Source organism: Rhea americana, unplaced genomic scaffold (genome assembly GCF_003343005.1).
Source record: "Rhea americana isolate MKP2758 unplaced genomic scaffold, rheAme1 scaffold_65, whole genome shotgun sequence".
Lineage (NCBI taxonomy): Eukaryota > Metazoa > Chordata > Aves > Rheiformes > Rheidae > Rhea > Rhea americana.
The window spans coordinates 549,577-576,467 of NW_028186812.1; the positions used below are offsets into that span (position 1 = coordinate 549,577).

The window sequence follows — 26,891 nt, forward strand, 5'->3', positions numbered from 1 at the left end:
AGTCTGGATCCAAAATAGGAGCTGAAATAATGGTGAAGGGCAGCGTAGAGAAAAATCAAAAGTGATTCCTATTGCTAATCCGGAAGTGWGTTTGTAATAAGTTCCATCTATCATTGTCAAAATAGATAGTTGTCCTCAAGCAAGGCCTTAGACATTTGAGGAGCTGATAAATTAGGGAGTAAATATACCCTTTTTCACATACTGCTCCTCTCTTCCCAGTAGCATACTTAACAAAGCATCATTTGAACTGGTTATTAAAATGAATGTAAAAAACCTTATTGTATGGCCTGTAACAACTTCTGAGGTCCATATAGAAGCTGTTATATGAATATACCAAAAGCACTAAAATGGTAGACATAGCTGTCCTTCTCCAGCGCTGGTAACCATTTACAGCTCCAACAGTAGTGAAGCTGGCATGCATTCTCCTAGGGATCAAGAGATCTGTAACTACCTTCTGAGTACATGGCTTCCAGATGGAGAGTATTAGCTGTGAAACTTTGATGCTACATCTAGTTGAATCCGCTACTGCCAAACTTCCTCTATTTTAATAAAAAGATGTAAAAGGAACGCCAAATGTAACATGTAGGGACATACTCATATTGCATGAAATTGTGCTCCCTGTGAAGAGTGAGGCCAGCATCTGTACCACTATGACTTTCATTTTTACTTACAAAATAGTCTGGAAGTGAGCTTGGCTGTGCGTAGAATTTATGCTGATCTTTTATTTCTTTAGTGTAAATTCTCCAGAAAGAGGATCTGAGACACTGAAAGATTAGACATCAGTAGTATCACTTGCTTAGTGTGGAGACCTGTGCTTTAAATAAATTTATTTCCTGTAATATATATTTTAAGTCATTGATATTTTATTTTATTATATTTTATTGCTTAACTTTATGCCTTTATGATTATTTTTGTTGAAAAAATGCAAATAAGTTATGAAAATAATGCTTACATTAAAATAGTACTACAAAGCTTACTTATATGTTGGAATAGCGCATTTTTCTTGAGACTCCTACAATTTCTCTAAAATAAAACAGATCTGCTATATTTCAGCAAAAGTTTCCATTTGAAATTTATTCTCTTATCTATCAAACTCACACTAATCCAGGAAAGGTCTCCTTTAAAAAGCAAAACAGTGCTTTTCTCACCTTGAAACAATATGTTGTCTTTTTGTAAATTTAATCTTTAACAATTTGGTTTATAATATATTTTCTTTTTAATATTATAATTGCAGTTTTAAAGTAAAACACATTTCCTGAGGAGTTATTTCAGCAGATGCATAATTATCTTTAAGGATATGTGGTTTCTCCCTGACTCTTGATGTGAGAAAAGAATAGATACTGTGTTGGTTTTATCATCTCAAGCAATTTAAACTGTTTATACTTGGGGCCAGAAGACCTTAGTTGCAAAGCACAAGTTTTATCACCCATCCTATGTTGTCTTTGTGCTTTGCATTTTTGCACTAATCACCTTCAGCTGGAATTGTTTGGTAATACGTGTATTTGGTATGCACGGTTTGTTTATGTCGAGCTCCATTATCCTGTCTCATGATCTCGGAGTGCCTGAAGTAGTTTCGCTAATCTGTCAGCATAGTGTGTACTTGCAGATAAATATAGACAGGCAGCCACTCTGTGAGCGGTCATCCTCMTATGCTGAAGCTAAAAATTACCCCTTTGGCTATGGAAAGGCTGATCTGATCCGGAGGCCTGCTCTAGCTCAAACATTGTAAGTCTTCCGCACTTGTCCATTAAAAAAAAAAAAAAATAAAAGAAGCCAAGAGAAATGTCTGCCTCAAAGCTGAAAAATTTATAGTGAAGTGTGAAGCAGGATTATGAAACAACTAATTTCATTTTCAATGTTAGTTAGAAGAGGATTCTAACTTTTCTAACTAAAGTGGAACATTCAGGTATTCACGGGCTCATGGATATTACTGTAGCATGTTGGAAAAAATCCAGTGTGATCAGCTTTATAAAAGGGCTCGGTAGGTATGAAAATACTGGAAATACTGGGATTACATGTTTTGATTTGTGTTATTAGTTTGTTCTTTGTTGCTAGCATGTAAATGTGACACAGTTAACTAAAAGAATGCAATGTCTGTTTTTTCTGGTTAAAGATACTGGAAATACACTGTGTTTTGCTGAAGTTGTATCCAGTGTTGTGCAGACTCAGCTTGTGCATAGTGGTTAGATCTTTCTGTTGTTTTGCTTATATTTGATTTTGAAGGAAAAAGTCTGTGCTGCAGACCATAGGAGAGACTCTGGTCTAATTTTGTGCTTGTCCCCATCACCAGCTTAGTAACTGTATGTGTTAAAATTACTGTGCTTTTATGCAGTAGTTTCTATGATCAGGAATGCAAATATCATGAAAACAGAGGATCTAATACATGAAAAAAATTTAGCAGTGATTTTAGTTCAGGTTTCCTTTCTGTGGCAATAGTATATGACTGTGGTTATAAGAGCTTGTGATACTGCATTGCTACTTCTATATTTGCTCCCTGTTTTGAAATGATTTCAAGTACAGAAAGTCAAGAAGATCTTAAGTAACCTGAACTAAATGAAAATGTTCTGTAGGAAATCATTATCGTGTGAAGTACAACTTATTGCACATACAGTAGAAAATAGGAAATATAGCTTGGAAAAAAAAAATGGGTTGATTAAGAGATGTAGCCCTCAGATGAAATTACACACAAAAATGGTACAGACATCTTCTAGTTGGTCATACATAGGTAATCTCTGGCACATGTATTTCTAGGATAGGAGCCTTCAATATATACAGAACTTTCTAAAGGTGCCCTACAGATTTCCTGCTATTGCAGGACATTCAGGCATCAGAGTTACCATGGTCTCCCATTCTGTGCRTGTAGTTCACCATTCAGTCTCCTAGGGACTGAACTACTTTTGTCTAAGTGTCTACTTTAGGATAATACTTGCGTGGTGACCAATAACTTACAGTATGTTAAGGGTTTGGAGTAGATGTTTCGGTGGTCCATTCAGGTAGTATTCTTGGTGTAGAAGATAATTCTTCTTTCAAAATCACATAGTTAAAACTTATTTTATCAATAAAATCAACATTTAGAATCGAGTACGCCCTGCTTCCCTCATATCTTCTGCATAAATCCATGCAAACTTTGGTGATTTCTTACAAAGAATTACACCTCTTACTTAATGGAGAAGTTTTTCATTGGCAGAGAGATGGCAAAAAGGGCATATTTTATCACAAATTTTAAGGCCTACATTGTTAGGTATAAACATAAAGGGGTCAATCATGGACATCTTTAAAGTTGTTATTTCTTAAATTTTGAGTTCTTGGGTTTCCATTTTTATATTTAAGAGGCCAAAGGCTTTTTTACAATGAGCTTTGTAGAGCTTTCACTCTAACAAAATGAACTATATTCTGTAAAGGTTCATGCATCACCAGCATAGATGTTAGTGATAATCTAGTTGGTAGGCCAGGTTTCTGCAATGCAAATATCAAGCCTGCACAAATACTTGAGATCATAGAATCATAGAATCAGTTACTAGGTTGGAAGGAAACTCTGGAGATCATCTAGTCCAACCTCCCTGCTCAACATGCTGGACAGGGTTGCATCCAGGCGGGCCTTGAAGATCTCCAGAGAAGCAGACTCCACAACCTCTCTGGGCAACCTGTGCCAGTGCTCCGTCACTCTCACAGGGAAGAAATTCCCCCACACGGTCAGGCGGAACTTCCTGTGCTTCAATTTCTGCCCATTGCCTCTTGTCCTGTCACATGGGGCACCACTGAAAAGAGTTTGTCCCCATCCCCTTGACACCCTCCCTTCAGGTACTTGTACACATTGATAAGATCCCTCCTTAGGCTTCTCTTCCCCAGGCTAACCAGGCCCAGCTCTTGCAGCCGTTCCTCATAGGGCAGATGCTCCAGCCCTCTGGTCATCTTCATAGCCCTATGCTGGACTCTCCAGTAGCTCCATAATGGAATTGAACAGATGTATTAGAAAACCAAGCTTGTGTGTAATAGCTCATGAAACTCATGATCAACTCAAATCCTCATAATGGTGGCAATATTAACTTCCACACAGAAGATGCTTATATGGAGTTGACACTATAAAATATTATTTTAAAAATTTGAACTAAATAAATGTCATGTGTCAGTTTTTTCTAGAGTTGCTGTATTTGCTGTAGCAATGATAAATATTAACCCCCAGAACATCATGTTACCTTTCTGTGAAGGAAAGGATGTTCCATATTTCACAGAAGGGCTAAAATAAAAGCTTTTGGTACATTAAAAATCCCACAAATAACTGTGTTTCTCTACTACAGTGTGCAAATAATTGCTTTTTCAGTTAGGTGCCTGAAAAAAAAAATAACTGGATTGATCTATAATATTTTCTTCATTTTTTCTCAGTGAAATGAAAACTGGAAAATACTTGCCTCAAGTTAAGAGAATGCCCAGATCACAAGGTGTGGAGTCATTTTTATTTAACTGTCCAGTATTTCTGGCTCTATTCACATTTGAATATTTTCTGAAAAGGGGAATGGCTGTAACAGGAAAACTATGCAAGATAAAACTCAGAATGCATCTCTAGACCCCCAGTCAAGTTGTGAAGTGCAATGCCTCTTTCCTTGGTTGATGAAAAGCACGGTCAAAGGATGCTGAGAGTCGCTAATATGACCTGGTGATTTCAGTATCAACAATCTGGTGATCTTAAGGGGTACCAAACCTTGTTTTAGTTCTTCCGTRTAAGAAAAATGTAAGGATTGGTGTACAGCAAGGAGGGGCATCAAAAAAAGAGACTAAGATCAGCCTGCATCACGATAGCATGGTTGTGTAGAGGCTGTCTAGCCTTTGGTTTGGATTTGGGTCCTCTTGGATAGAGGAAGAAATTGAATTCAGATGTCTCCAAAATTTTGGACAAGTGTAATAATGGTAGGAGGAATGAATGGCTGCTCTCAGGGAATGCAGTTAGTTTTTCTAGACTTAATTTCATAAGGATGTGAGGTGTGCATGTTCTCAAACATGTCCTGCTTCCATCCATCCCTCCTTCTCTCCCTCTTTCTGACAGTCCCTTAATAACTTTTGAACTTAACAGCCCATTTAAACCAAAATTGCCTGTGAAACAGATGCCAAGTTTGCATTTGATTAGATTTCTATGGAATCCTTCAAGAAGGAGCTTCAAGTTATTGCCATGGTCAGAGAAAGGCAGCAGCAGCAGCACTGGAGGGCTGTGTGTTTTGCTTGGCAGAGGCTGGCTGGCAGTGTGTGTGCACAGCCCTTGGCTGCAGAGCCCTGGGAGGGAGGCTAAGCAATGACTCGGGGGAGCCTGAGATAGCAACAGTGGGGAGGGCAGGACATTTATGGCACAAAGGACATAAATCCACAAGAAAACTGATTTCGCTGCTCACAGAAAGCCATTTATTCTCATTAAACACTTGGCAATTAAACAAATTTCATGGGTAGTTCTGAGCCAATCAAAACCACATATTTGACAAATATATTATTAATTGTAAAAATATTGCCTGACTTCTTTCTAAAGCTATTTGAGGAGAAATTTCCATGACCTAATAGATTTGATAGTCCGTATAAATTTGCCTTTGATCCACTGCATTCCATTAGCCTCATGCCTAAGCTTTAGGAGCGCCTAGGTGATGACAAGGGAGGATTTGTAATTATGCTCTTCTTTGATGGCTCTTTTCTCATTGCTCTGAAGTAGATGATTATTCAGAACAACTGTGTATTTTTAGAAACAATTTTATGTAATATAAAGTAAAAGTCTTCTATACAAGTTATTTTATGCAAAGGATCATATTGCAAACAGTGTGATCATATTTTAGCCCTGAAATTCAAGTGAAACTTTGCAGGAAGAAAGTCTAATCAAATGGAAGAGATGGTGCTGCTGTGTTAAGGAGTCATGATGTATCTGTCAATTAGGGGAGTTATTTTCAAGGTGAAATGTGATATAAATTGGATATGTTATACTTGCAGAATAATAGTTACACACAAAAAAAAGCATTTCTATCCCACATTTTAGTCATGTAGCAGACTTCTAAGCTTGATTTTCTAAAGAAAAATATGTTCTCCTTTATCCAGTGCAACTTTTTATTTTTCAGTGAATGAATTTGGGGTCTAATTCTGCCGCATCCTGAACACTCTCAAATAATAATGTAATCATTGAGTTTGAGATTTTTCAGGTTTTTGCAGCAGTGAGATGTTAAATTATTTAGGAGACATCTAAAATCTCATTTATTCTTGAAGTAATCTCATGTAATTAGTAGCTGACAGTTACTTTCAGTAGTAGTTGCAATTCTGTTCCTCGAAATGCTAAAGGCATTAGATTTGAGGCATCCACCATTGTARTTCATTCTTCTTTTTTTCTTTCTTCACAACTTGGAAACAACATACAATGTGACACTTAGGGATGCCATACTTTGGGGAAATGGTATTAGCTTCTAATATTTTCCATATTTTGTATTGCATTAAAATACTCTTGTCCCAGTCACCAGCAGTGGTCACAGGTGTTACAATACTTGCATTGCATTGTGAATGGCAAATTATTGGCCCTTGGGGTGTTTTCTTTATTTGCTACTTCCAATGTCTCTAGCAAAGCTGGAAGAGGATGCTACTAGTATCTTCCTGAAGACCAAGCACGACTCTTACTACCAATAAGAACTAGGTCTGAGTATTTCGGTTTAGGAATTCTATGCGTAGAACAATAGTATTTGGATTGTTTTTATTTTCATTGTATTTCAGTTTAATTTTTTAAGTTTTAGTTCAGTTTCCCAGAAGAAGAGGAACTAGAGCTATCTATAATACATGCTATCTTGGACCAGTTGTAGGGAATCACAAAATAATTTAGATTAGAAGGGATCTTCAGAGGTCATTTAGCCCAGCCGAAGTCCAACTAGATTAGGGTGCTCATAAATTTGTCTAGTTGAGTTTTGAGTATCTCCACACTGGGAGTTTCCACAGTCTCTCTAGACAACCTAGGGTAACCACTCTCACAGTGGAATTTTTTTCCATATATCCATCTTGAATTTACCATATTCCAACTTGTGTCTGTTGGCTCTTGTCCTGTCGCTGTCCACCTCCAAAAAGAATCGGGCTCTATTTTCTTTGTACCTTCCCATTAGGTAGTTCAAGACTGCAAAAAGATCTCCCCTATCCTTATTTTAAGGTTCAACCAACCCAGCTGTTCCAGCTTGTCCTCATATATCACATGCTTAAGCTTCCAACTGTCTTCAAGGCCCTCCACTAGCCTCACTCCAGTGTATCAAAGTCTTTCTTGTACTGGGGAGCCTGAAACTGCATACACTGCTGCAGACATGATCTCACAAGTGCCAGATACGACTGTAGTGTTTGGTATTTTCAGGAGAACTAAAAAATAATTGGCATATTTTGGGCTATGGAAAACATTTTGTGCCTGACTCTCCCTACAACATTTATAGTGATAGTCTATGTTTTTAACAGCATAATTCTTGACTGACTTCTCTGTAAATGAGAAGAAAGTCAGGCCTTTAGAATTTACCTTAGTCAAAAAAGCATACTCCTGATTTATGTAGGGATAGTTCAGTTTGAATAGCAATAAGTAATAAATCATTTATTTGACAATTGAATTAGACATCTGSCCTAGAAGATAAAAAGATAAGAAATGAGAATGTTGTTCAGAGAAGTAGTTATCAGCAGGTCTTACAATGTGAGAAAAGAGCAGAGAGTAGGCTCTGCATAGTAACCACTACTCAGTTTTAATATATAAGGTTTCATCTTTGATTTCTTCTGCTAGTCTAGATTATATAAGGTTTACATGTAACTATATATTAAGTATAACTTGGAGACTGTATTTACATATTTTGCGCTGCTTTGATTATCAACTTGTCTCTGTCTTTGCTCTGCATGTATAGTAGATTAGGATGCTCTAGAAAAGTCAAGAAATGTTGAATTACCCGAAAGTAAATATGTCTCTTTTATCTTTCAGCTTCTCCGGTTGGTAACGGATATATCAAGCCACCTGTCCCACCTGTTTCTGGTACACAGAGGGAAAAAGGACCACCAGCCATGTTGCCTATCAGCGTTGACCCGGACAGTAAACCAGGCGAATATGTCCTGAAGAGCTTGTTTGTTAACTTCACTACTCAGGCTGAACGCAAGATCCGCATCATCATGGCAGAGCCTCTTGTAAGTAAAAAGGAAATTCTAATGCATTGCTTTGAATTCATTTTCAAGCTTACTCTACAATGCAGAATGTTTCCTTCTAGTCTATATTAGATCTTGATAGTGTTTCCCAAACAGTAAGATACGCTACTATGGCAATTAGAAGGTCGTGGGAGAGGAGAGAGGTATGCAAGATATGCCAAGGGGGTGACATGAAAAGGAATGAGTATGTTATTTTTGCTGCAATATGGGCACATGCTAATGCCTTTGAGAGGCAGAAAGGATGTCAGTGTAGATTTCATGACTGGGAGGGATGTCACATGAGGCAAAATAGAAAATAGAAAATGCTCAAATATGGTGACGAGAGTATTTCAGAATATTATTGGATTTCCAAAACTAAAAATGAAAATGAATAACACTACTGCCTCCTATTTTACTTCTATGACAGTAGCAGGCTTCACAACCTAATAAAGTGCTATAGCACTTCATTTTATGGATACAAAAAATATAGCATTTGAAAAAAGAGACTTAAATTACAAGGTCTAGCAAAGTCAGTAAGAGAAACCTCCTTGCTTATATGCAAATTTGGGCAAATTTAATATCAAACCTTTGTTCCAAACTGTCTTATGTAACTGAACTTCCAGGATTCTGCTCATTTAACTTGAGACTATATTTTATATACCTTTTTGTGAATTTAAACAGGAAAAAATAGTTCTGTAACCTACATTTCGGTTTTGACAATGCAAAAATTAAAAAATTAAAATAAGCAGGAACTTGGATTTTTGAGTGTAAAGAAATATCTTGCAACATTTTTGTTGTAAACCACAGTATAAAATAGTTAGATCAGTTCCCCATTTTCAGGTCTGGAGATTCTGAATAGTAAAATTAAGATTGTACTGAGTCTAATGAAATCTGTGCAATTCCATGCCTTGGTTTAGATTCAGAAGGATTTGACGTGCTTGGAAAGTTTTTCGAGGCTTTCTCTTTAAAACATTAGGTAGATGCAAGATAAGAGAAATATCATACCTGGTTTAGAAATAACACAAAAAAAGCTAAAAGGAAAAATCTTTTTTCTCTTCTTTCAAGAGTCTCTTCCAGATCAGAAAAAATAAAAATATTAACAATCATGATGAGGTCTTAAAAAAAAAACAGGGTGACAGCAGCTATTTAGTACCATCCTCCCTTCATGTGACCCATAGTGAACACCTTTAAATTTTAAAAACAAAATTGGTTGTGAAATTACTTGACAAGAAGAAAAAGAATGGAGAGACCATGTATTGAGAAATACCATTTCTTTGGGGGCGCCTCTCTTATCTCTTAACCATTTTCATTTAACATTTCAGAAATAGATGTATACTAGTCTCTTTGACTCTCTCCTATTTCACCTGATGTTAAGATGATTTACACTTGCTGTGTGTTGATGTATCTTTTGTCTCTTTGTGAAACTACGAATGTCTCAATGAATGTTGATCTTATTGCAGAGGTTGTTCAGTGAAATTTTATTTGGTAAATTCAGTGTAGAATGTACAAATATGACAAGAGGCTAAAATTTCATTTCTCTTCAATATTTTGGGAACATTTTTCTTATAATGATCTAATTGTGAGAAACTAACAATAATTCAATGACATAATCACATCTAATTTAATAAGAATAGAGCTTATAAGGTATAACATGCTGCTATTTGAGGGTGACTGTGACAAATGCCTAAGCAGACATTTATAGAGATCCAGTCAAGATGATACTGAAATAATGAATTTGTAATAAAAGAAGTGACAAGAGAAAATGGCAAAAAAAATTCTGGAATAGTGATTAAGAAGTTATGTTCATCATTTCTGTGAAGTAACTGTTGATTATGTAGCTGCTGTGTTCCCATATTTCTACTCTACTGACTAAAACTGTGGCCAGGAAGTTCCAAGGATCTGCAAGACAAATTTTATAAATTGGTGATGTAGGACAGTTGTTTTTTCTTTTTTCACAATACATACTTCAATGCTGAACTCTTTGAGGATTCTATTCTAATTTAAACTCAAATATACTTCAAAGAAAATCAAACTTGCAAAGTGCTCCAACACTGATATGTTTCTAGTCTGAGTTCTCTAAGTCATTGCAAGATCTGACAGTTTAATTCTATGAATCATAAATATTTAAAATACCTTTTAGAGAATCTAAAAAGATCAGTATTCTATGTAATTGCTTTTTCCTCTCTTTTATCACAGTCTCTCACAGATTCAAGCTCTAAATTTAATGTAAGATTGAATTAAAGATGTATTGAAAGATTTTTTACCTAGATATTTCTTTCTGAATATATATCTCACCTATGCATCATTTCTGATTATCGTTACTGATGTCAGAATGTCTTTCTCTCTCTCAGTTTCTTAGGGTCCCATATGCCCGTTTGATATATCCATCTCTTTCTTTCGTGAAGTACACAAGGTTCAGCTGTAAGTTCCAGGGTTCTGACAACCATGATGGAAAACTAAATTTGCATTATGCCATGAGTAGGGGGTGTAAAAATGTTTTGCTATTTATTTCCTGTGGCAGCAGTGGAGGACACTCTACACACTCCCTCCTGCGGCCCCACAAAATCTCGGCTGATAGAGCAAGATTCCAGCCGCAGAAGCAGCCCAGGGCAATGTCACCCCTTCCTCCTGCAGCCTTGGCTGTCAACCAAGTATGATTTGACATTTTGGTTACTGGATGTGGCTGTGATCCTCATTAAACTCCCCAGTTTATATGTTTCATAGGCATGAATCTAATGTAGACCATCCACTGTTAAGTATTTAACAAGTAAGAATGGCAACCTCTTTTGAAAGTTTTCGGATGTGATGTTTTTCCTCTGTCTGGAGAATATTCATCTTGGAATTTCCAGTCAAACTTTTCAGCTTTTTAGAATCTCTGAAATGTAACAAATGTCTCAGTAATTATATTAAGTTCAGAATTACATGACTAATTTTTTTAGTATACTCAGATTGTCAAATTGTATGAATCCAAGCTAACGGTACTGGACAGCAAAATTAATTAAAAGGTATTTTCTAGTTTATAAAATTAAGTGTAATTCTTTTCCTCTTGATAATCTTTAATAATTTCCTGCTTCTTTTCCATAAATATTCTCCTTCTTGATGAACATTAAGCATATTTCCTGTAGACCTTTTTTCATACCTGATTCCATTCATATGTACATTTTTATCTATTTTTGCTATAAATCCCCTTTTTTGCATTGCTTTACTTACAAATACAATTTTCAATTTTATTACCATTCTTTTTTCTTTTTTTCAAGCAGTAATGGTTTATAATGAAGTTAGAATAAGCAAACCAGAGAAATAATTTTGCTAGTGCAAATGATAAAATATATTTAAGTATCATACCGTATTATGAGAAAACCATAGCAAGCAGTTTCCTTTTTAGGACTGTTGATTATCACTTAGGGTAGCAATTCCTTCTGTGCATACTAATCAGGCTAATCTTCATTTACTGCTTTCTGCAGTTCTTACAGCCACAGACATTGATGCAGAATAGTGAACTACAGGCATTGACAGTGGTTAATGGTTAATTTAGCTGTTGGTAAACTTCCATTATGCTTTTCTTCTGCAAGCATCTTCTTAAGCTAAGCTTTTCTCAATTCAGGAACTCCCTGCCTTAATACTTAACTCAAGAGTAGATCTTACTCCTTAGAGGATTAGGATTATCAGGATAATCACATATTCTGCCAGTAACTTTCTCTCTCTGTTAGGTGGGTTTGTCTAGCCGTTGGGAAAAAAAAAGAAAGCATTTATTTGACTGATACTAGTGTATTTATTACTTGCATTTCACTGGAATTTCAAGGAGGTTAAAATATAGAGTTATTTCAAACAGGGCTTGTGATATAGACAGACAAACACGTAGTTAGGAAGACTTCGAAAGGGTAAGAATAATGGAAGTTTGTATTTGCAAAAACTCATCATCATGTATAATGTCATAGCTGTCTGATTAGCTGTAATCTAGCCTTAACTTTCTTTGGGCGTTGCAGAAGAAGTATATCAAGGACAGACTTGGCAAGAAAAGAAGTAGAAGGTTTTTAAGGATTGAGGCTGTGATACCTAGTAAGGTCTGCATAGACTACAATAATGCTAGGCAGTTTCATCACAGAGCTGTAATGTAGAATTTTCTCATTTACGTGTACTAAAATTCCAGCAGCATCGCATGAGTAATAACTCCTTTGTGCTCATTTATGAGACACATTAGCATTATAGATTTTTTRCGTTGAAGTCCTCATTAATAGATCAGCAAAAATAGGGACTTGGGATCCTCTATTTATTCACAATGCAAAGATAGGGGTTACTGTTAGGAACAAGTTATTTCATGGACAAGAAGCAAGATAACTATCTTACTCTATTCTGACTATCCACTCAGTATTTGTGAGCACTGATGAACTGAAAACAGGACAATGTTATTTGAATACACTTATATTCCAGTAAATATTGAATTGCTTTTCTTTTTCCATTTAAAAAGTATCCTCTTCAGCACCTTCTTCTGTAAAGAAACTATGCTACAAACATACCATATTCATGTTCTCTTCTGTTCTTATGCACCTCTTTGTCATTTGGTATCATTCAACATTGTGTTGTTCATAATTAACATAATTATTTTATCCCACTAGTGTCTGTGGTACTTAAGATTCTCCAGGTCACATGTGGGCAGTCCATCTCAGCCCTAGGGAATATCATAATGCTGTATTTCTACTATATTTTTATTTAATATTTAAATGGTATGTATAAGTATTAATAGATTAGTTATTTTAGACCCTCTTGTGACTAATGTACAGGACATTGAGAATAATTATCTATTCCTTCAGTATTGTTTCTGAAGTACTGGAGATATTTCTTTAGAAATTCTGCCTCACTTTATTTTGCTGTGCTGAGAACTGTCCTCTTTCCTTTTTGTAAGAAAGGCAAGGCACCTACACATACTCTTASAGATGAACATGTAACCTGTGTGTCCAATCCTTCATTATGTGAAGACCTACAGATCTGTTACAGTGGATGCACCAGGTGGCTTGTTGAATGGGGCAGAGCTAGGTCTGTCAGTCACTGTCCTAGTGCTCCCAGCAGCTGTCAGCTCAGAAGGAGTTCTTTGCTGCAGGTCGTTGACTCTACCTTAGATCAGCTTTTTAGACTAACAGTTGGTCTCAGTGTTTTATTCAATTCCCAGGTGTGCCTAAGGACGAGGTTTGATTTCTGTATGGCTTGTCCCATTGGTTCTGTGTTTCGTTTTGTTTTGTTTTGTTTCTCAAATTTTCTAGCAGTTACCTTCTCTGCACTTCAAGAAATTAGCCAAGCAAAATACTGGTCTCATCTTTACTCTTCCCTCCTTCACTAATCAGCTTTTGTTGGAACTTCACTGCCTCTCCAGGTAGAGTCCAGCCTTCCCAAACTCCCCATTACATACCCAGGCTCCGGGTATGTAATGCAATGCAACCCAAGCTGGGCCGGAGCAGCTTGTCCTTTCCCCCAGAAGGAAAAGAGACAGCTAAGCCTGGGAAAAAATCTCCATGGAATAAGCAACATCCCCTCATTTAGCAAAGGAAGTGAAGGCAGAAAAATGTAGGAAAAATCAAGTTTCTATATTGCAAATGGAGAGCATCAAATACAGCAAAGACAACTCCAGTAGCATAAAAAGCCTTTTCTTCCTCTTTCACTTACTGTTTTAGGAATAATATTCCTCAGTAGTTATCTTGATACGTGTCTCGGGTTAAGACCTCCAGAAGAAACCCGGTACTGTGAAGTATAGAGCAGTACCCCTCTAGGGATGCTAATCCTGAACCTCAGGACAGTTATCATCTTGAAAGACCTGGGAAGGTCCATGTGATTGAAGTAATGACTACAGATAGGGTGTCTTCTGTGTAGTCCAGGGGGACATATCATACAGTTAAAATAAAGGAACTGTGAGGAACAGTTTGAAAGACACAGGTGGAGAAAGGTATAGTAGGAGACAAATTTAGGGCTTCAGAAGTAATTGGGGAGTGCAGGAGGAGGGTGGATACAGGATGCAACATGGGTCAGATTCCAGATTCTGTATGAGACTGAGGGAAAAGTTCATCCCATTTTAGCAATCAGGAAGGAAAAGGACACATTTTTGCATAGGCATTTGCAGCTGGATTGATGCCCATAAAACTCCCATTCATTTCAGAGCAAAGCTATGTCAAAAGGAGCTTTCTCAGTGATCACACAGTTTCCATAGCTGGGCATATGGGCAGAATACTGTTTGAGGCTGCAGATCTCATTCTGACATTAAACCTTTCTGGGATGCTCCCTGTCCCTGGGCCTCCCTCCTGCATGGATACAGCTGGAGAATAGTCAGTGGTGAATGTGGTGGTTCAAATTGCTAAGGAGATTTAACATCAAAGACAGATATTCAATCCAGTATCATTGAGGCTGTCACTCTCTATCACTTATTGGCTAGTGCCTGCAAATGTTACAGAAAACCTGCCACATGCCCCTTACTGCATTTCTGTATCATTTAAGAATATTGATTATTACTACTATCCAGAAAAAGGAAGTCATATTACAATCATCTCAGGCCATCCTTATCACTGTTCTGTCATCACAGAAGACAGAAGGAAAATCAAGTATCTATTTTGGTAGCGTTCTTGCAAGATCAGTAGCCGTAGATAAAGAAATACCTGTATTTTTGCAAAAACTTCATCCATTGGAATCATGTTTGAAGTAAATGAGCTGCTCAGTCAGGATTGCTGTATGTTTTAAAGTTTAAATTTGTGTGCTCTTTTCTAGGGCCTGAATCTGGCATGGTTCAGTTCACACATTAGGCAGCTTGACTGTATTGGAGTCTGCATATCTGTTAACATGGCAAATATAAGAAAAGCTTAGCTGTTTTATTTAGCTACCCTCGTAGTATGGAAACCCACCTGATAACATCTTGTGCCCTTAGCTGAGCCTGTAGGACAAGTGGGAACTCTGGCTTTTATGACCATCTCACTTGTAGTAGAAGAGTGCTGAAGGCCAAAAGTAGATCAGCAGGAGCAGCCTGAGATCCTCCTTTAAAGTTTGTCACATCAGTACCAATAACTGAGAGGAAAAGGTTTCAGATAAGTCATCTGAGGGCAAGTTTGTTATGATACAGCTACAGCCTTTGAGGTAAAATAGCCAAGAGAGCCCACAGGAAAGAAAAAGGAAGTTCATCTCTCCTTATCTCCTGTTACCAAGGGTTAGGAGCTGTCATTTATTACTGTTGGGCTATCTGAAAGTGAAGAGAAATGTGGTTATTATTTACAGAGCTCTGAGGAGTGCCTCGAGCAGCCCTACCATTAGAGTAAAAATTTATTCTAATTAACTGGCAAGGGCTTCCTATAGCTTTGATTAAATTAGGTCACATTAATCTGAACGGRTAACCAGCTGTCCAGGCCCTGAGGGCACTGCCAGCCCTCCCTGTCCCTGTCCAGCCTCACTCTGCCCAGCCCCAGGCCCTCCTCTCAGCCCAGCCCAGGGCCGTCATCAGTCCTTGCCTGATGACACCACCATGGTGCTGGTTCCAGCCCCGCGATGGCCCTACCCCTGCCTAGCCATGGGCATCAGATGGTTCTTAAGTTTTGCAGGTGAACTTCAGCCTTCTTCTGATTATTTGAGCCTGTATGTGCTTGTGAGTTCCTAGTCACAGTAATATTCATTTTAGGGAAGAACCAAATTGCTTTATTTTCTAACCAGAGTTTATAGCAGGAGAAAGCCAAAGTGATACCACTCCTAGAGTATTTTCAAGTCAAAACAAATGCCAGCAGAGTTCAAAAGTCAGTCATGTTCTAGTACACAGGTTATTTAATCTCAGAAGGGGGTAAACAGAAGAGAGGATGAAGATACTGAGAAATGAGTGGTGGGATCACAGAGAGTTCTGTATTAGAAATGACTGGGAATTTTAATCCCTCATGCAGCCACATCTCAGTACTTGAAAGTTCTGAAGATACCTGTCAGCTAATCCTGGATGTCCCCTCTGCATTTTATTCTGTCCTACCTTTTAGCAGAGGTCTAATGCTGCTTCCATATTTTCATTCACAGTTCCATATTTCATTCTGCAATTTTATTCTATTCAGAGTTATGATTTTCTGGGGAAGACTATATTATGCTATCTTTTTGACTGTGTTTGGAGTTTTCTTTCGGTGTATGTTTGAAATTTCAAGGGTTAGTAAAGGAAGTTCTTTTTCTCTGTTTAATTTGCTATCAGTGTACCATGATTGCTGACACCATCCTTTGGAAGAGGTATCTAATAGCCAATTGATGCTGAACAGAGCCACAGGGGAAATCAGGGATTATGTTGTCTTGCACTGAATTGACAGTTTACAAACTTTTAAACAAGATGACCTCCTGACTTGGAAAGAACTGTTGTGAAAATATAAGACACTAATTGCCTGTTTCATACAAGCTTCAGGTGAAAGACATTTGGGAGATTATCAGAGTAAACAGATTATGCTTTTAAGACAAAATATTGGGTCTTTTAATTACTTAGACATAAATATGCTAGGCTTCTTCAGTGTGTGTGTGTGGGGGGGGGGAGGAAAACAATTCCCAAATAGTAAAAAGGCAAGTAAGAATTGAAAATTATTTCCCAAAAACGTTCAGAACTATTTTCAGTACAACTTTCTTATGAGTCCATAGTCTGTGCTTTAGATCTGTCCTTTCTAAAGAGGGTGAAATGAGAGCAATTTCTCTTGACAGTTTGGTTACAGGAACTTGCTCAACGCAGGGTCAGCCAGTATCAGTTCTGGTCGAGGGAGGAGGCAGGAGCACGCTGCCAGAATTGGAGGCAGGGATCAGACAACCATAATTGTGCCTTTTAGACTAAGGCATCTGGCAGATAGACCAGCTCAGCCGTATCTTAAAACTGCGTCTGAAGAATAAGTGCTCCTCTGAGGAATGATGATTCACATGCCCAGTGTTCAGAAGCAAATTGACATTGTGGCATTTTCTCCTAGATGGTACAGACACTACTTTGCAAAGCGTGTGTGCACAAGATTGACGGTGACACATTTACTGATCCTTACATGCACAAAATAACTGATGTCAAAATTAAAAATCTAGCATTTTTGATCTATCTGTGTTTGCAGCAGACTATTTCCTGCAAAACACTGGCCACCTTTCTTTCCTACTAAAAAGATTATTAAGACAGAGATGTTCAAGTTCTTTCAGGACTTAGGTGATCATTCATAGTAACCAAGACAGAACTATATTTGTTTTGATTCTTGAGAACATTATCTTTACAGGTACTTCCTGTGTCTTTTTAGTTGTGATGTTTGAATATGATCTATATCTATTCCATTTTACATGAATAGGTTATATAGATAAAATAGTTATTTAAATGTTTCTTAAAATTTTTTAATGGTCCATTCTTCTGCTGTTTCCTTTTGGTAGCTCTTCTGTGCCAGAGGATTACTCAGTAGAATATATTTGTCTGCTTTTTAGCACGGAATGCAAAAATGACATTTTGTATCAAAACATTGGTGTCCACTTTGTCCTTATAAAAATATAGGTCTCCAAGCCAGTAACCTAGGACCTAGTTGTAGTCCAGTAGGAATAATGTGCTTAATGGTTGCTGAGGACTGCCTTATTAGTGGCATTATATATCGTTATGATATGGTGACACAATGAAGTCTAATAAGCACTACAGTATCCTTTAGTTTTCATGTTTCCCTGAACATTCAGTTTTGTGACAGGCCATTGAGAAAAGCTATCTTTGTGTAAATTTGCATAATTATATTTGTGTAGCAACTCTGAAAAAGCATTAATATATTAACTGGTAAAAGCAGCTTACTGCCATTGGAGGTATGTTTTAATGTGAGTTTGTGAACAGGTCTTTTCACGGATATGTTACTTTTTAGATAAATTATAAATATTATATTTAATATATGAGTATAAATGTAATACAATATAAATCTGCCATTGCATTGTCATCATATTCTGTTTTAATAGATTCTATTAATGTTTTCACAACAATAGTGCCACTTAGAAAGGAAACTAATTTTTAGGTGAGCATTTCATTTTGTAAGCCTTCATAATTCAAAAAGGTTAGATAAGCTATATTTTTTGGGGGAAAAATGATAGCTTGAAATGTTAAAGGCAAAATTGTCTTTGCTGATCTTTACAGTTCATCTCTAATGCATATTCATGGGAGTTTCCAGTGTGAACAGATAGAGAATATACAACTGAAGGGTCAACTTCAGACAAGAAATAAGGATATTTAGCTTAGTGATTAAAAATTTAAATGTTACTGTCCAGGATCCATTATTCCGAAATTATCTGAGATTTTTACAGTCCAGAAAGCTGTGGGCTTTTCCAAAGTAATGAAAACTTTCTTTATTCATATTTTGTGGTTGTAGTTTTTTGTAGTTTTTGGCTCCAAATTCAGCCTACCTATTCATACAAGGTTTGGAAGACATTTCTGTAGAATGTATTATAGCTACAGAGACTCAAACAGAGTCAACTCATAATATAAAAGGTCCTCTTAGCCATTTCTGAATTGGGTGGGCAAGAAAATAAATAAAAATAAAAGGGTGCCTTGAGGCTGGAAAACATTTTAACTTTTTTAAAAAACTTAAATAAATCTATCTCCAGGGCAAATAGACTGCCATGGAATCTATTACTCAAAGGCAATTTCATTTTATTATGCTTTTTAACCTTTGCTTTGCATGAACCTTTGGTACATGATGAAAATGTCTGCCAGGAGTATAAAAATATTTTATATAGTTGCCATAGCAACAATATCCAAAATACTGCATAGAATGAAAAAAAATGATCTATAGGGATATTAGAACTAAGTGGTAAAGAATAAGCAAGGAGTTAACACTAGATAAGAAGAAATGATCTATTGCATAAAGAAAAAATGCTGTTTTCAGAAGATGCTTGAAGCACTAGCACATAGTTGAGATAAGATGGAACAGGAAGGCTCTTTCAGATAACAGAGCAACCTTTTCTGAATTTTGATGTTCTGTGCTAAGACAGTGGTGTTTGGTTGGACACATGCAAGAATCAGGAAGGAAAAAATACTGAGGAAAATGAGAGTATTTACTATTTTAAAATTCTCATTGTGATATCCAGAGCTGTCTTTGAATTTCCTCAGCAGTGTCCTTCTCACACTGTCGTTTGTTATATGCATCATGGAGGGAATCAACCTTTCATACTTTTAGAAACCCCTAGGCACCAAAAATATATGTCTATCTGCCCCTTCGTCTTTACTCAGTTCATTATCTGTTCAGTACTAACCATTAATAATGTAGTAAATAATAGTAACTTCTGTTTTGAGTTTTCTTAATTCTCTAATCTCCAAATTTGGCTTTCACTAGTTATGGCCATTCACTGCAGCAGCACAGCAAGGAGCTCCGCTGTGGGTACTCTACTCCCAAACTGGGACCGCTGGGGAGTGGGCAGCACTTGGCTTTCCACAGTCAGCCTGGGTCCAGCTGGGCTGAGCTTGCAGAATTTACTGCAGGCAGAGTCAGGGCAGTGTCATGCTCAGGAAGAGCCAAGGAGAGAGTGGTGAGACCAGCAATGCTAACAGGGACCAAAGAAGAGACAGAGGCAGCTGCAGCGGCAGCTGCTGCCTGCCAAGAGCATGAAGAAAGCAGAAAGAGGCAGAAACAGCAGTAGGTTCAGGATGGGATAAAGGGAAGAAGAAGGCCATAGTGAAAGCCATAAACTAGAGATCTTGGGAAGCTAGGGCAACAAAACTATTCCTGGCCTTTACTAGCTGTCCTTAGCTATGTCCATTCCCAGACTGTCTTCTGCTGCTGCTAGCCTGTTGCACAGCCTGTAACTCATTTCTGTAGTAAGTGTTCTGGAAGCCTTGATCTGTTCCTCAGTAAGGTCCTATGGGCAGGGACTGCTCACCACTTACAGTGTGTAGCACATTTAGGCTGCATCTTGATTAGGAAGAGAAACATTCCTACTAAGGGAGGAATGTTTCATGGCCAAATCATTAAAGAACTCAACACATAAAGGGTAGGTGTTACAATACCTAACTTTATTTTAAAGCTGGTGCAAGGGTTAAATCTGTGGCTCACAGCTGAAAAGATGATTTAGGCATCTTGTAGTGAAATCAAAATGGCTATCACAGTATCTTGTCATTTTTCTGCATAGGAATAGATAATAATAGCCATAAAGTTAATAAAACAGTGACTGCAGCGAGGGAGACTTCCAAGATAAGAAGCATTTCCAGTCAAAATGAAAGCAACGTGAGGATAGCAACACATACGGTTTTAGGAGAAATTCTGATCCTGCATTTGGAAAACTTATTCCGATTCAGTTATCATGAACTGAATTTCTTTTTGGCTCGCAGATTCACCGAGAAAACAACAATAATCAAGTTCAAGAAGCAGAAGTAATGCTATATATTTATTGAAGGCCAAATTCAATTACTGAATATTGAAATTATGAAACAAACTATGCAAAACAGACCTCTTGGAGAATAGTGTATGGAGCAATTTCTTTTGGTTAAAATGAGCTCTGTTATCAGATTACTCTGAAGTTGTGCGAGTGGACTCCGGAGCACTGAAGAAGTGATTCTGATTTCTGAAGCGGTTTCTGTGGTTCTGAACTGATTCTGAAGTGATTTCTGATTGCAAACAGAGGAGGAGTTTTACAATATAGTTCAGGGCAATACTCCAAAGTAAGCTTGACTCACAAWTTTTGCTTGCTTAGCCTGTTTCTGAAAGAAAAAATAAACTGTCATTTTCAAGAAAAGAAAGAAAATAAAATATTTCAAGACTTACTGTAACCATCAAATGTAATTATGTGAGAGTGCAAGTAAATATAATAATAAAATTAGTAATGCATTAATTTTATTATTAAAAAGTTGCACGTTATAGGGACAACAATTAAGCATCCGGAAACACTAAGTGTCATTAAGCCTTCCCAGTTCCATATTGGTGGCCTTTTGGGCAGAGGTATGAAAGGAAATTTTTCACTTACCTTGAAGTAAACTTGTTAAAAACTGTAGTAATGGTAGTCACAACAGTACTGAAGTAGGAAGGAGTGTTTCATGGCCAAATCATTAAAGAACTCAAACACATAAAGGATAGATGCTACAATACCTAACTTTATTTTAAAGCTGGCACAAGGGTTAAATCTGTAGCTCATAGCTGAAAAGATGATTTAGGCATCTCATAGTGAAATCAAAATGGCTATCACAGTGAGCAGGAAACGGTATACACTTTATATATTATGCCTAAAATACAGGTGGAACACTTGTCATGTTAACTAAAATCTCTATTTATGGAGTTTTTACCTGCAGAATTGGTTTTACCAATGTGTGCATAGCCCAACTGGTCAGACTGTAAAAACACCTGTGCGATTATTTCAAAATGAATCTGTCATTCACGAGAAGACGTTAAAGTGTATTCAGGTTGTTAGAGCATGGATTAATTGATTATGCGTTCCCTTTTACTTTCAGATAACAAGCAGGTACGGGTGGCGTTGCTTTTTTATGTAAATACTCTGTAATTTTTTTTATATAATACTCTGATGTAAGGGAAGTTAGAACACAGTAAGATTTCAGTGTGGTTTGTTCTCTCTGTCAGAAAGTGTGAAACTCATGCGGGCAGCCTTGCAGGAAACCCTGTTACCTAGCAGGCTGCTAGTTGACTGGCAGCTTAGGCAGAGACCAAGAAGGAATTGGACTATTAGAGAGAGTCTGTGATTCTGTTTTTTTTTTTTATCTATTAAAAGATATTTAGACAGTTCTTAGGGTAAGAGTTGAGTTGCATTGCCCTCTCAGGATGGATGTGTTTTTCACTAACTCAGAGCCCCTGAGTCCCTGGGGAAGACCAGGGATAGGCAACAGGCAACTGCGACCATTCCCTTGCAGTTTCAGACTTCACAGGTTCATAGAGCAGGCTCTCTCTCATGCAGCTTTGCCTATCTTAAAGTCACGTTATGTATTAGAGCTAATGATGAAAAATATTGATGGTTGCCCTCAGTAAATCAGTGACACAGTAGAAAAAAAATGTTGATTTTTCTATTTGGTAGGTAGTCAGGGGATACTGCRGTCACCCTGCAGCCAGCCTCCTTGCCAGCTGGCATTAAGAGTGTATCAGCATAATTAATGTCAAAATCAGTCAGCAGATCATACYGAACAATGTTTTCTTCAGAGACAAACATTAAATAATAGAAATGTTTGCACCAATGTAAATCCTTCCATTACGTTATCTCAGCAGCTTTACACGTTTCTTTGTTTTGCCCCTCACATCCCCTGGCAGCGACAGTATTTTGCCTGTTACCTTAACAGATGCTGATGAGTGTAATGGTTTGCTGAAGGCTGAACAGCAGATCTCATGCTGAGCTGGTGGGAGTGCCTAGATCTTGTGGTCACAGAARAAAGATATATGATTTACTGGAGAAAGGGAAGAAGAAAAAGGAGCTGACACATTTCAGACACAAGAAGCAGTAGTAGAATTCAGTGCCAAACTGGGCGTTGGGGGAGGTGGCATTTTTTTCAGACTGTCGTGTATTTGCCTTCATGTATTGTTTATTTTCCCTGCGGTTCAGAAAATTCATGTTTTTGTATTCTGTTGGCTATATCCAGAATACTGAGCTATGTACTTCCGTACACCTCAGGAACTGAGCCTGGTTGGCAAGAAAACGTAGAGATAAATCTGTCTTCACACACAGGAGCGCCTTGCGAGCTGTGCTGTTCTCTTAGGCCCCCCGAGTCCTTGGAGAGCATGTCTTGAGATACAGCAGACACTGAAAACTTGTTTCTGTTGCTGTTTCTGCGGCTGTTTTACATCTCTGAGGAAATTTAAGTCARCACCTATGGAGCAAAAATGCGTTGTTTCTTTTGAATAATGCAATCATTTTTCCATGATTATCTTCATTAAAAATGAAGCGTGCAATGTTTGWTTGCTTATTCTATGATCACCTTTCTTTCAGTGTGCTCTGCAATGTGATATGTATGAACATTTTTTGCATTGCTTAGCAGTACTGTAACAAGAAGACATCCTGTAGCTGAATACAGCTCCTTGGTTATGTATTAGAGGAGATATTGGGTTTCCTTTACAATTTGGAAAGAACTTACAGTTGTTAGTCTGAACACCAAGTAGCTTGAGCATAATAAATGTTAATCATTTTCTCTCTTTGAAAGACACTAAAGGCACCATTTCAGTATTAGTTCATAGGTATGCAGATGGCTTCKTTGTATATGAAAAAAATAGCATTTGCAGCATTAAAGTTGATCAAGAGGGAAATTATGTGAATGAAATTCTATCAAAAAAATAACAGTAGAATTGTTAGAATTCTAACAATTCTAAAGATTCAAAAAAAAGATAATATTAATCTTAAGTAATATATATTTGATACATTTTCTTTTAGGAAAAGCCACTGACCAAATCTCTGCAACGAGGAGAAGACCCCCAGTTTGATCAAGTAAGAAACTTCAAATACTACTTACTTTCTGTGATTTCCATTTCTCAGGGTATGAACTGAATACTTGGAAAGCAGTCTAGTGTCCTGATAATCCTTTCATGCCATACTGCAAAAGCAAAATCTTTCAAGGTACTTTAGTAGAACTATGAGTGCTCTGCCTAAAAGTCTTATTTTCAAATTAGGAGGCTTTTCCATGGTTTTTGAACTTAATRTCTTTGCCATAGAACTTACCGATTTTTTCTGCATATTGGACATGTGTATTATTTCCTGTCTGTTTCCTCTGATGGARGTTTTGAAGCAAACTTTTCATATTTTCAGAATATCCCATTTTTAAAACAGGCTTATAGCCCCAGGTATTTCTTTTATAGGGGTTTCTTTTTTGGTAAATATAAGGGCCTTCAAAATCATTGTCATTGCCTTCTGTCTCATTGGTGATTTTTGTATCTGTAGCTGTGRCCCAGCGCAACTTATGTGTTTGTGGTACTTCACACAGACTGAACTGTCTTACTGTTTTTAAAGTTTAGCATAAATTTGTTTGTTAGGATTAATACCTATATGTGACAAGGTAAATAACAATTAGAGGAAAGCAACAGGCAGAGAAAATAATTTAAAACTAAAATAGGATTTATGTTATGAATTAGATTTTATTTAATAAAACTTCTATAAAATTTTATTGATAAAATAAAAGTTATACCTGGTATGAGGTTAATAAATGGATTATGTAACCAAAGATGCACTAAATATTTAGAAAAGCACAATGGTAGTATATACACTTTTTACTGATTATACAAGAGAATTAATTTTTGTCAGCAGTCTGTATCTTAAAAAAATGTATCTTGAAAAAAATCCTAAATAAATAACCTGTTTTGATACAAAAAATATTAGAAACAGAAATAGAATTGTTAAAGAGTTTAAGTTGYATAAAGGATGCCAAAACTTGCTCCCAGCAAAGAGGAAGTGTATCTTAAACAACTAAGTTCTTTGCTKCTTCACCATTCCTGCCTCAGCTCCTATCACCGAGCTTCCTGCTGTCACTGTCACCTTAGCTGGGACTGCCAGCACCACTGTGCTGCTGGTGGTGCCTGAAATACAGGAATAGGAAATACAGGAGAAGCAGCAGCAACAGAGACAACTTTGGAAGCAACTGTGACAAATGCTGCAAGCTGTGGGTACCATTTTGATAGCTTAACTTTGCAGGAGGGGATAGGCATGGGTAGGACTTTAGAACCTGAMATGAGTTTGACTTGATTTACTGTATTTTCTGGTACATAAGATGCCTTGCATCAGAACCAAAAGATGCCTGCAGCCTTCACAAAGTTTCACTTGCTATTTTTAGTGTGACAAATAGCTCTCTAGGTTCTTCTGTAGCTTCTTTCTGGGGAGAAGCAGCCTGCTCCAAAGGCAGTTCAGATCAGGAGCGATGGCAGGACTTCTGCCTTGTCCTCGAGAGCTCCCTGCCCATCTCTGCTGACTAYGAAGGGAGCCAGCAGGGAAGCCAGCTCCTGTATGCTAAGTAAGCTGCTTTGTGAGTACCCCTGGCTGCTTAATGAAARTTTCTGTGGTATTTTTGACCTTAATTTCAGATTTTTACTTTTTTTCGCTTCCTGTGGGAAAATAGTCACACACAAATGGGAAAGAATAACAAATTAAGCAGTCCATATGCAAACCCTGTGATAGTGTTCCTACAGCCTGTTAAACAAATATATARCTTTATGCATAATGGGTGGTCATGATTTGATTAAATATTCATGCTTAGGGAAAYTGTGGCCCCTTAGAAGGATGAATTAGAAGACTTACGCTTCTTCTAGCTATTGCTGAATAGTCAGAAGACTGAACAACATCAGTAAATTCAAGATGAGACTAGCGAATGCTTTCTAGAGTGAAGCAATTGTGTATTTCCAACTGGAGCAACTGATAGGAATATTGGAGGGGTGGTACAGATATAGACAAAGAACAAACAAAAGCAAATTTTTGATGTAGAAAATAGTCATATACAATTCTAACTGCAAATCTGCCCGCAGACCTATCTATCCGTTTGTAGAGAGTTAGTAGAAAAGGATATAGCTGTGCTATAGACATCCTGTCAGAAGACCTTGTTTTCAGTTGCTTGAAATTTTCCAAATAAACTCTCCAGGTTCAAATTTTCAAGCTAGCTGTCTGCCTCAGCCTGCGTTGTTGGCAACATTTCACTTCTCAGGTGTCATGTTGTTCTACTCTTGAACAGTACAACCATTTTGAGGTCTTCTAKTGCTTCGTGATTGGAAGATGGGACCTGACATGTGCCAGATTGATGAGCCTGCTCTCAAGAATGTGGATGCCTCTCAAATTCATCTTAATTTGGCTAAATTCTAGTGAAATTTTAATTGGAAAAATTGTAGTTCACACTAGAGATTTGACAGAACTCAGCTAGACTAGCGGGAGTAAAATAGAGCAAAGAATTTATTTATAAATTAACTCAAATGTTTAAAGAGCATATGGGAGGAAGGAAAACCAAGCTGATAATCCCTTGCTTCTCTCTTCTGGTTAAGGTGTGAAATGCTGTGGCATTTATTCCTGGAACACACAGAAAGTAATCTAGCAAACACAGGAAAGGCCATACATGACATTCTGGACATTTTTACTGCAGAGGTGAGGGAGGAAAAGAGAGAAAATCTCTGTGAACAAGCAATTTTAAGAGGCATCTAATAATTTTGACTGTTTCAATTTTAAGACATCAAAGGTGACACATTGTCAAAGGAATGTAATTTTCATAGAGCCGATTTGTAAGACTTCATCAAAATTCTCTCTTTTTAATTWGAATTAAATTGATAGGTGCAACTAAAGTAACCAAGTCACTAGTCACTTAAAAAGAATCCGAGCCACATCTTTTGTCTATAAATTAGCAAGTAGCAAAAGTAGGGTATGACCTAGTTTAAAAACTGTTACGTTTTTTGCAGGCCAGCTACAGATGTGGAAAAAAACAGCAAAGCCAAAGCTTTGCAGTTTCTTAAGACTGACAGAATAGACCTTTAGATACCCACAGCACTTGAAATGATGGGAAAATATTGTTTAGTTTCCCTGAAAAGCTTTTATCTCTGACTTGCAGAGAATCAGCATTTTTTCTGCCCATTCTCAAACACCGTTTTTAGAATGTTTCTCATCAACATGCTTTCTTCATGCATAGGCATCCCGCAGCTACAGGAATGGGGTATTGGGCAGCCGTATGGATGTTGTATCAGTGACCCCCGTTAGGCAGATGTCATGTACCCAGTGATATTGTCTGTGGGCTCTGTGTGGCTGCCAATTGCATCGTCCTCCTCAAACTTGGAATAGTATCTTGAGCAACACGTGAACTCTGAAGTAATCTTACTTATCCTGAGATGCAAAACATC

General features: G+C 37.3%; 1 protein-coding gene across 3 annotated transcripts in view; it reads left to right on the forward strand.

Annotated features, from left to right (window-relative positions):
- FRY (FRY microtubule binding protein) overlaps positions 1 to 26,891 on the forward strand; it is a 199,346-nt gene that overhangs the window by 49,532 nt on the left and 122,923 nt on the right. For all 3 annotated transcript variants that reach the window (XM_085320709.1, XM_085320707.1, XM_085320708.1), the window contains exons 2-3: positions 7,949 to 8,148; positions 23,467 to 23,520. In XM_085320709.1, coding sequence (XP_085176835.1) covers positions 8,029 to 8,148; positions 23,467 to 23,520 — 174 coding nt within the window. In that variant the 5' untranslated portion in view covers positions 7,949 to 8,028. The remainder of the gene's footprint in view (positions 1 to 7,948; positions 8,149 to 23,466; positions 23,521 to 26,891) is intronic.